Raw genomic sequence first — 11,081 nt, forward strand, 5'->3', positions numbered from 1 at the left:
CATTACGGGAAACCCCTGATGGCCGACGGACAAAGTACTAGGACTATGCCGTCCGCCATCAGGGGTTTCCCGTAATGATGTGTTGAAAAGGTCGTCCCTGGAAATGAAGCTAGCCCGGCCGTGTTCTTCAGTAGGCCTCCTATCAGCTATAGGTGAGACACAGTGCAGGTGCGGAGCTGCCGCAGGGCTTTCCCATTTATGCGGTATTTCGTTTCTCTTCCCGTCCGTTTCAAGTACTCTGCTACACTGCGGACATTGGAGAGCCAGGATCTGCATGGGTGAGAACCGTGCTCGTCTACCCGCAGCGACGCTGTCTCTTCCACAGGGCGAACTAACTTCCTCTGCCTCGCAGTCGGCTTGACTGTGCTTGCGAATTCTTGCTCATCCCCGCTGTACTGTGCCAAGGCGAGGTCGCTGGCACGCAGTGAGAAAAGGCATGTTTTTTCTGCCCGGGAAACTGTAGCGGATGTCTTCAATGTCTCTTGGGGATCAACAGTTGCTAGCAGGCATGCGCAGCTGGCGCTTCCGCGGCGCACACTTTCCCTGACACGGGTCTGTGCAGGTGGGAAGCACTCTACCTTTCGGATGCAGCGTACTGTTTGGGCTGTCGCTTGTACAAAATCTTCCTCCCCGATCAATTTGCGCCCCCTGTGTTGTAGCGGGTCACCCATTCGGCTCACCACTGGGTCGACAGCTTACATCTCTCCTTCATACGATATCGCGGATGCACGGTTAAACCACTGCTTTCATCTCTTCCGGGTCCGCGGGATCTGAGAGGGGGGGCTCAGTGTGCGTATACAACGCCGAGTGAGAGACTCGGTCGGGCGCATTCAGTCAGAATCTGTTTTCACTGTCTTGAATTTGCTTTTCCGTTTGTTTTGCATTTGGCTTTGGAATTCTGTCTTGCGGTCGTCTCCACGGGGTACGTTCGTGGTCCGTTTCCTGTTTCATGTCGGTCGGTGGCTGTGCAAGAGCATGCGCAGCATCTTCTTTTGACATTCGTTCGCCAGCTGTCCGCAGAGCCAAACGACCCATCGTTCGAAAATATTTTGAATGTGTGGCTCTACCATCGTTGAAGTGACAGATTGCCAGGGCTGTATGGATTCTCATGCGTTTCTGAGTTTGCTTGTCCGGTCGCTTTAGCGGACCCCACTCGGTGTGTCAACCATTTCCCGTGTTTACTCGAGTAGTTCTCGGCTGTTTGAGCCGTTCCTGCTCGGCTGTGGTGGGGTGCTCGCACACTGCAGGCTGCAGCCTGTTGCTTCTTTCACTGAGACTTTCGGTCGCCTTTTCTTCTGTCTTCGTCCATATTTTCAGGATAGGTGGGCCTTTTAGCTGTGACGACTCGCAGTGTTGTCTGCTGCCGTCTTCAATGGCTTATGCTCGTCGTACTGTGGCTCGACCGCTCACCTCTCTGCCTACGACTCTGAATGTGCAAACTTGCTGCTTGCTTCAGGATCCCTTCGAAGCTTCACGCTAAACTGCTTTTCCTGCCAGGTGGTTTCCTGCTCTCGTTTTTCTCGGGCGCCCTGTGAGAGGTACAGTGAGTCCTAACTACGAACTGCGTTCAAGTTTGCAGCAGACGAGCGCTATCACAGAACGGCTGATAGGGGATGCCTGCGATGGCTGAAGAAACGGAGTTGAGGAAAGTGCCCCGCGACCCTGCCGAGCCAAGGGACAGCGACGCTCCTGCTGCCTCGCAGCTGGCAGCCCCGTCGGATGTCAATTCTTCGAACGGTTCGCGTTCTTGCGCATCGTCGTCCGACAAGCAAAGGAGGACAGAGGCCTGCAATAAACTCAGTGAGTCCCCGGTCAGTCCGTGCTTCGAAGACATTGATGACTCCGGCCAGCATGAAAGGCACACGCACGGACAGTTACAATCTGAGAAACAAGGTGATTCATCCGTTCCTTTTCGGGAGCATCAGTCCGGTATACGGACCGACGCGCAACCAGAAAATGGTGTGGAAGTGACGCCCCCGTTCTGCAGGGAGGAAACTGAGGGTTTTTTTTCAGTTGGAGGTCGGACCACGGATAGCGCTAATGACGATGGGCACAGCTCTGGTTCGTGCTCGCCTTGTTTCCCAGTTTCGCCCTCCGGCTCTTCATATGCAACCCGTTTCCCATCTGGTCCGCATGCAGATGTTCGGGCGCTAGCTTCGTGCATGGTCATTTCTGAGACATGGACGTCAAGCGACGGTACGGGAAGACGGCAGGAGGCGGACAGGGGTGAGAGAGTTTTGACGGCGGGCGCTTGTGTGCAGACGGCTTTACCCTCTTCTGGCAAAGAAAAAGTAGAGGAGAAAGCGCTTCTCCGGCGGACAACTTCTGGTGTACGGGGCAATATACCGCTTTCTCCGGGCTACGATGGCTTGCAGGACGCCAGAAGTTCAAACAGTGGCGGACACAGCTTTCGTCCTCAGAGAGTGTTCGAAGGCCGCGGAGGCAAACAACAGCCAGGCCTCACGAAAAGTCAGCATGGTGAGATTGTACCACCACCCCGTGAGGAAGATATAAGAGGAATGCACGCGAGGAGGGCGATGATGGAGACCATGTTGAAAGCAGAGGACGAAAAAGGCATGGCGAAGGGTAAGCAGAGAGAGGAACTTCTTCGTCGCCTTCTCATGGAGCCAAAGCTCGAAATGTTTCCAGTTCATGTTGACAGGAATCTTGTCACGTCATGGTATTATGGCACGCCTTCTTTCTCTCCTGCCCAAACAGTAGAACCTGATCCCAATATGCCTACAGCAGAGGCTAGGTGTAAGACAGAAAGTACCGAAAACAACGCGTGTACAAGTGATACTTGCTCCGAAGAGAAAGGACACAGTCCGAGGCCCCTGCTCACTGAAGGAAAGGCCTCCCACGGTATCAGGGAAAGAGGTGAAGGAGGAGTCTCCAGACGACCATCCATAGGAAAACAGTTATCGCAGACTTCTGAAGAAGTGACAGATGCCGAAAGATATGCCGATGAACCACAGAAGAGTCAATTCAAGACCAGTGAATCTTCATGTGGAGCCCGTTTTGGAGTCATGCCTTTCACGAGGGGGGGACGCGAGACGAAGGCCGGGCTACGCGTTCGAGCCTCGACCGAGGCGAAGAGATTCCTGTCTGGTGCATTTTGTGAACCAGATGCCGTTGAAGCTCTCTGGTCGAAGAAAACTCGCCTAGACTCCATCTTCGACGGAGAAATGGGTAAGACACTGAGTATCATAACGGAATGACGTATGGAGATTACACTGAGATGCTCTCTCTGGAGAGCATACTTCGACCTAACGAAGAAAAAGAGACGGCTGTAGAAAACTAACACATGCAAATAACTAATTCCTGCTCATTCCATTTGTCTCTTTTCTTCGCAAACTTTGTCACCCTCTCCTACAAGCGTAGCCTTGTTCCGTCCGACCATTCTTTTTCTATGTAGGAGTATGACGCAGGGGAGAGGCATAAAAAAAGTCCTACGTTTTTTGTTTTCGCTGTATTTACATCATCCAGCGCTGTTTCTGACTTCATTAAATAAGCTTCTTCTGTGATTGCATTGCTTCCCAGATTGGCTCTATAGGGCAGCAAGGGACTCAATCTTTCCACGGGACGGCTATAGCAGAAAGCATTTCAATCGGGCCGGAGACAAAATTGAGGAAATTTGCGATGCGCTCTTTTTCTATGAGGGGAGACCTCATAGCGATGATTGTCTGCTCAATGGAGATGACACGTGTAGTAGTAACAGTAGACCAACTCCCAACTGCGAGAATACAGACGGAAGTGCCGCCGATCCTACGTCCAGCCGTCAGGGGGTAGACGAGGAGGGGTCATCGATAGTGGACCAGCGCGGCGCTTCTTACGGGATCCGCCAGGGAGGGTCGAGGAGCTCGGGGAAAGACGTTGAAGAGCTTAGAGGGCAGCGACGAGTTGAAAACCACTGGAGAAGACTAGGCATCTTGTTAGGCGAACCTCTCACGGGGGGAGTGAGGTGTGTGGAGGCGCAGGATTCTATCAGTGAGGGGGATAGGAGGAGAGAGGAAGGGAAGACGGCATGGGAACACGGTGACGACGAGAAAGAAGATGGCGATGAGCGGAATGTTACAAATCAGCATGGTGACCGTGAGACTGCTATAGGTGAAAGGAGGCAACGGTTTTGTACTAATACCCACCGTTTTTTTGTCGATGTGTGCGGGGGTCCTGGTGCGTGGAGTCTGTTCTTACTCGCCCAGCCATCGCACAATGTCCAAAGAGGAACACCTACTGACTCGGCCTCATATGGGTCAATCAGACCCGAGAAGTCTTACAGCTCCGAGGAAGGCAGCAGTGCTGGGGATACCCCACAGAATGGAACTGAGGCATCTCATGTAGGGCTAGGGGAATCAAGAGGAGAACATCGAGAGAGACTACGCAGCAGTAGTGATTCTCGCTCTACACAGGACTGCAGTCCCAGTGAGGCGGCGGCAGAGAGAAGGCGAGAAGGGAATATTTTGCTGCAGGGCGATGGTACCAGACGTGAAGGCTATGTCGTTTGCGGCTTCGGTATGACTCTTGCATCAGGAGCTGCTGAGAAAAACGGAAATAATGATCGTACCATCTGGTATCCTCAACTTCTCCGGCATCCTCGGTGGAACGGTAAGAAACGTCGGAGATGTTTTTTCTCCTGGTAGTCGTAAAAAGACTTGAAGTCAAACGTTTTTCAGTTTTGTGTGAGTGTGAGTGTGAGGGAGCATGCGCCACGGCATTTGTCTCATTGGGAGCCCTTATATGAGTGCAGCCTGCAGATTAGCTGTCGTTCGTTGTGTTTCTGAAGACACACAGCAGCTGTGTATGTGAGCCTTTTCAGCGTCATTCTCTGCCTTTCCCTTCTCAGTCCCTTCTAACTCTGTCTTGGAAACGGCATGTCACGTTCTTGGTGCGGGTGTGCTCCGTGCTGCTGTGCTTGACTTTGTGGTTGATAATTAGATGAGGGAGAACACGTGTTTAGGATTCTGAGATTGTGTGGGAGGCAATACATTATGGGTGCCCGGTGCTTTTCGAAGTGGGTCGAATAGGCTTCGTGTATAAGTAAGGAACCAAGGCGTGCTTTTTCTATTCTTTGCTTCTGCCTAACGTGGGTGTACGCGCAGCGGTTTGGGGCGAAGATGGGACCGGCAATGTATACCGACTGAAGAACCTTTCTCATAGCAAGCGTATGATTTCGAAAATGATCAGTCAGCGACTGGAGTCCCTTGCGGGGGGCGAAGGAAAATGTCGACAGGGTGGTAAGAAACAAGAGGTGAAAGAGAAGATAGGCCAGGCAGCATCCGACAGGAGAGAAGAAGATCTAGAGACGAAAATGAACGACGAGGGAGAAGAATCAAGCGGTACCCCGGAGGCAGCAAATGTAGTGCGGGGTAGGAGCTCGTCATCATCTCGTTCACCAAGTGATTTCAAGAGAGAGATGGATGATATGACTGGAAGCCTATCTTCTGAGCAAACAACAGAGATTGCGTGTGGTGAGATGGAAAAAGAGTTTTCTCCAATTCACTCGGCATCATCTCCTGTTGATTCTGACGGTCTGAGTCCGAGCGGGGGTCATCAGCATCATAACCAAGGAGTACCAGACGGCAGACACTCAACTCGCAACTCAAACTTGTTGCTGAAAACTCAGTGTACACTGTCGACTGCAGCTAGTACTGAAGGTGACAGTATCGCCGACACGTCTCCTTCTAAATCGTCATTGAGTCACTTGGGTGGGCCCAATGTCCCTACCTCGTCGCACAGTGGCGTGGATGATACACGAGAAGAAGAAAAGGAGAACGACGAAAACTGTGTGAGGACTACAGAAAGAAAAGTTAGACGAGAAGAACAGATGCTCTCTTGCGGTGATGGAGTGACATCTCCAGCGGGTCAGCCTGGAGCAGATGTAAATACCAAGCAGGAGGAGGAGGAAGGAGATGAGGAATACAGTGGAGTTCAACATGTCGCTCTCGTCGTTGCTGACGGCGGCTTTCATCTCGGTAAACATCTGACACACACATCTGTTAGGGGACAAAATCAGGTGTCTGAGGCATTTTTTGAGGATACATGTGTACTTCACCTCTTCCGGTGTGGATATCTCGAGTTTCTCTGCCCGTTTGCCTGCATGTATACACAGTTTTTTTCTTGTTACTACCATGTGGTACTCTCAGTGCGATGACTCCCTGTCTGCCTGTTGAGGAGTTCACTATCGAGGTTGTGCTCGTATGGTCAGGTAGGAGATTTTGTCTTTCGCCAACAAAGATCGAGACTTAGGAGAAATTATGAGTCCTCTTCTGATTCAGTGTCTCGTAGGAACACAGTGCCATTGCTTATGTAGATAGAGGAGAGGAGAGTAACGCAATATAGGATTCCTTCCACATCGAGATAAGGTGTTGTCTGTTGTGTATTCTTGTTATCAGTCCTCACTATTTCTTTTACGAGTCTTATCTTTTGGTCAGAGTGTCTTCTCTCATTTGTTTGTCTCCCTCATACGTTCTGAGTTTTTACGCTAGTCCTACCATGACTAAGGTCATGCTGCTGCATTCCTCTTCCATGATGCCCCTAGACGGAGAAGGAAAACAGATAGGTCATTCCTTTGAGTTTTTGCTTGGAGAAAGAACAAAAGCCGAACACCCGAGACAGGAGGAGACCCCGCTCTCTCGCATGCGGACGAGTCAGAATGACTGAGGCCGAGCTTATGCTCGTGTCTTCTCGTACTCTTCTTTCTTTGGGATCGGTTGGGTGGTGGCTAGCATGCGTTCGTCAAGGTGTTCTTTGTAGACTGCATAGAGGAGAAGGAGGAGACGTGGCTGTAGGAGATGTCTAGGCTAGACGGGGACAATCGTGACGTATATTATTCTTCGTCCCCCCGTCATTCCGATGATATCTCGACATTTTACTAGAGATCAGTTTGGAGGATTGTCTTCCTCGGAGAATTTTTTCACGTCGTATCTCACGTCGTTCATACGGATGTTTTTCCAAATCGCCAAGATTTTTTTCTTTCTCTTTCTCCTCAAGGCAATCTGCCCATCAGGATCGGGTGATGAGGGTGATCTTAGTCACTTTCATCTTCTCTCATATGCGTGCTTGTTGTATCTATCCGTTTGTGTTCTTCGCAGCTCTACGGGCCATGAATCCACGTCAGTCTGTTTTTTTCTCTTTCTCTCTCTTTTCCATCTTGGTTCCCAGTTTGTTTAAAGTCGGGAACGACAGTTCATTCGTACGACCTACTACTACGGTTAACTTTTCTGATTATAGTCGCGGTTCTGGTAACCGTACATACAGGGCAAGCTCATCAGAGAGAGAGAAAGAGAGAGCCTGGAGCTATCGGTAGTGCAGAGAAGATCATTCTCCTTATGATGTTTCTTGTTGTGTGTAACACGGGGAGGCTGAGAAGAGGATGGGTCGTGATCTTGACTATCCCCAGACTGTCGAATTGTTATTCGTTGTTGCTATTTAAGCATTTAAGGGTGATGGATAGAAACAGGAATGTTCTCTTGTTCGCTGAACTACATAATCACATAGCTAGGGCAGATGCCAATGGTTCCTCGGCAAGATAGACAGACGATACTATGGAGATATGATGGGTGATACACAGGAGAACAGCATAGGTCTTAAAGAATACAGGTAGTACATCTCGTAGAAGACAGAATTCACGGGAGTGAATCTTGTTGCCCGTGATCCTTCGCGTGTGAACAAGGAGAGACGATGAATGCGTTCAAAACCAAAAAAGAGTCTGAGACAGTCGTTCCTTCCTAAAGAATATGAGTTTTTTCTATTGAGTTTTTACTGAACGAGGCGTCATGCGCCTTTCTAGGACAACCTGAGCTTTTGCCGGAGGGAATGTCGGTTCTTGCACCCTCCAGCGTGTGAACAGTTTACGAACGTAGATATCGTATCAGGTCTTCTGTGATTCTTCACTGTCTTTCTTTCATGAATACACGCGATGGTTTTCGCATTTGTGCTCTCTCTCTCTGACTCAGTAGCAAGCCACCCCCGATAGGAACGTTGGTCTAGTTGGTAGTCTTCTTCATCGAAGTCTATTACTGCGTGGATCGTCTCTCGCAAAACATGCGGAGAGCAAACAAACACCGTGTGTCTGTTCTGTCCTTGTCTCTTGTATCTAGGTATGTACGCATCCGAGAGGGCATGCGCGTGTATTTTCGTGTATAAAGGGAGAGAAAAGCTGAGGATTCCACCTGCTTCCTCTGTTCGTATCTCTTGATAGAGCGATGTAATGATAGCGTACTAAAGAGGCCTGCTCGTGAACCACCTCACTTTGACCGGAGAGAGGATGATGCCCCCGAAACTTGTTTTGTCTATCGATGGTGATTCATTCATTCATGTCGATGGTGTCTTCACAGCGATCGACGAGAAGACGGGTCGTCACATCGAAAACTTCCAGGAATTGCTTTGCGCGAGGCTTTTACTCTCTGAGCTTCTCTTTGCTCTCATGCTTCTCGAAGAACGAGGAACATTCATTTGCAAAATCTTCGATACTTTCACTCACTTTACCGTGAGTTTTTTTCTGTCGCGTGTCCGCCTGTGAGCGAATGCGAAATGTCTCTTATCTACCTCGTGGATATATATATATATATATTTCTACGCACTTACAAAGATTGCGGCGGAGATGATGGTTGTGTGTACGGTCTTCGTTATTCTGAAGCTTCTGATGCCCTCTTAGCTGCGAGCTTGAGAGAGACATACTTATTGATAACAGCGTGACGGATCCGTCCATCTGTCGTCCTCTCATCAGCGAAGCAAAGCACACCGATAAAGGAAAGGTCTACGTCTTTACTCGGGTATCTTGTTTGCTTTTGTGTATGAATGACTTTCATACATATTAATACATTTTGCTTGTAGGTGTGCGAGAAGCTGCTTGGCTTACATTACATGCTCTTACTCATAGTGTTCGTCTGTGGGTACCTATGCGAAGTTTCTCTCGTAACACACACGCAGCTACAGATGCAGCGGAGCTAGTGGGAATCCCGTTGTCACTCTTAGTGCAACTACGCCTTCAAAGCTGCAAAAGGCACGCGCATAGATGTGCGTTCCGATTTTCGCAGTAGGGTGCATGTGACTGGAGTTGTCTTGGAGTGCTTCTTCGACAGTCAAAGGCAAGAGGAAGGTGTGGAAGGTGATCGGTCTTGTGGGGCGTCCTCAGGAGAGTCCGTCGTATAGCATTACCGGGAGTGTTTTGTACGGCCGTTCGAGAGAGGTCCCATATGCTGAAAGGTGTTTCTTATTTCTTTCTTGAAGAAAGAGAGAACGTGCGTGCGGTCGCCGTAAGAACAAAGTCTTCTCCTTTGTCGTGCACTCTGTTTTTTCTCAGGCGAGTTTGATTTACGTCGTAGGCCGACTGTTCGAGGAATGTTTCATCATCAAACCGACTGGAAGCCGTGCCGCTAACAGTGAAAGGTCAGGGGTTGTTGTGTCACTGTTGCTGTCAGGTTCTTTTTTCTTTTCTTTGAGTTCCTTCTACGTGCCATCGTGTGTGGGTGAGTTGAGAAAGGACCGACAGTGTGTGGGGGTGGCTGGTGTTCTACTCCATACGAACTTTCGGAGATTTTAGACATCTAAGAGTACCGACAGTAGAGGGGTTATTTCTCTTGAAGACCGTTTTATACACAGTCAGTCGGTATACAAGGGAATCTTCTATTCCCTGCTTCGATGTGGTGGTATTGCTCGTGCCTCACCATGTGCATCACATCTTCCTGTCATGGCATATCTGATTGTTCTGCCAGTACCATTCGAAACTCACAGCACTTCACAATACGATACGCTGGGAGCAACATTTGTTTGAATGAGAGCAGGATGAATGGGTGGGAGTGGTGGCACGAAAAATATGTTTGTCTGGGGGTCACGTCTTCTTCATTGACATCGGTGATTGAGCTGGTGCTGCCAGTGGAAGCAGTCTATTAGATTCTATTCACTACTACGACTACGACGGCTGGAGCTACCAAGCCGGATAATGGAAATGGGGTGACGGTTATGATGGATCCCGTCATCGGTATAGTGCTCTCAGTAGAAAGTTGTTTTTCGGTAGAACAAGCACGATCTGTATTGCAGGTCGGTGATGTGGGAGGCCCATGGAAAGAATGCCAGCGGTCCTCGGAGTGGGCAGGTTTGAACGCTTGCTTATCCTGCTGCTGTAAGTATTCATCTGTGCGAATGGTGGTGTGGCTAGGGTCTCTGCCTGAGTGTACACGCTGCATGACTGGTGGGTATTCCCTGACGCTGGGGGACGTGTCTCTTTAGGTACCTTGTTGGCTTGCGATTGAGATCTCGAAAGTCGACGGAGTTCAAGCAGCTCTTCGATGTTGTTCGCGGGGTGCATGCGATGTGGGAGAGGGGAGAGCAAGATGGAGGAAAACTAGCTGAAGATGAGTCTCCAGAGTCTCTTCTTCCTGTTGAAGTTCTCCGCTCAGGTGAGGCTGCTGTTTCAGGCAAGTCACTCTCGTGGTGGTTGGTGTTGCGTCGCGTCTTGATAGATAGATAGATAGATTAAAGTTAGATAGATAGATATCCATTCGTCGAATGAGGGACGAATCAAGAATACATATCATTGGGCTTTCGCCCAAAAAACCTAATTTGTTTTAACAGGTTATTACTTGATGACGTACGATAGCTCCTTTTGTTTCGTTGAGAAAACAGCCAGGCGAGCGTGCGTTACAACGTCGTTTTCCTTTCCTGTGTTCGTATTCAGACGTACGCTTCGTTGAAAGCCTCGGGGCGGCTTGTCGCTTTCTTTGTTTGAAGCAAAGCCTTGCGCTGGATATGGTTTGTAGGAAGGTACGTTTTGAAAAAATGGCTAGACAGAGGCTGTGTGTGCATAGCTGAACGCCCCGGCTTGCATGCATGGGTCCCCACATTTCTACACGTACCAAACACGTAGTAAGTGTCCTGCCAAGGGGCATCATCACTGATGGTTTGTTCTGGTGACTGCTCTGGGGAGGTAATTATACGTGGACAGGAAAAGGGACACAGCTCGACCTCCATCTTGCTTTTCAGCGTTTCAGGCACGTACAAGGGGGCGCGTGAACTTTGCTCAGTAGTCTCATTGCTCTGAGCATGCAGTCCGGGGACTGCAAGGTGTATAGAGAACAGGG

At 49.7% G+C, this 11,081-nt stretch overlaps 1 protein-coding gene across 1 annotated transcript; it reads left to right on the forward strand.

Annotated features, from left to right (window-relative positions):
* Positions 1 to 97: 97 nt before the first annotated feature.
* CSUI_009497 (ribosomal rna large subunit methyltransferase j protein) lies at positions 98 to 10,862 on the forward strand. The gene is made up of 7 exons (XM_068069613.1): positions 98 to 3,189; positions 3,541 to 4,605; positions 5,100 to 5,972; positions 8,337 to 8,488; positions 9,305 to 9,390; positions 10,231 to 10,400; positions 10,679 to 10,862. The coding sequence occupies exons 1-7, from the start codon at positions 1,614 to 1,616 to the stop codon at positions 10,810 to 10,812; spliced, it is 4,056 nt and encodes a 1,351-aa protein (XP_067918411.1). The 5' UTR covers positions 98 to 1,613; the 3' UTR covers positions 10,813 to 10,862.
* Positions 10,863 to 11,081: the final 219 nt, after the last annotated feature.

This window comes from Cystoisospora suis, assembly GCF_002600585.1.
Source record: "Cystoisospora suis strain Wien I chromosome Unknown contig_5693, whole genome shotgun sequence".
Taxonomy (NCBI): domain Eukaryota; phylum Apicomplexa; class Conoidasida; order Eucoccidiorida; family Sarcocystidae; genus Cystoisospora; species Cystoisospora suis.

Bases quoted from the DNA above. Each gene is read 5' to 3' on its own strand.
- CSUI_009497 (XM_068069613.1), top strand. From the start codon at position 1,614: ATGCCTGCGATGGCTGAAGAAACGGAGTTGAGGAAAGTGCCCCGCGAC. The intron at 5,973-8,336 runs GTAAACATCTGA...GTGTCTTCACAG, and splicing joins TGACGGCGGCTTTCATCTCG to CGATCGACGAGAAGACGGGT. The intron at 9,391-10,230 runs GTCAGGGGTTGT...GTGTCTCTTTAG, and splicing joins CGTGCCGCTAACAGTGAAAG to GTACCTTGTTGGCTTGCGAT.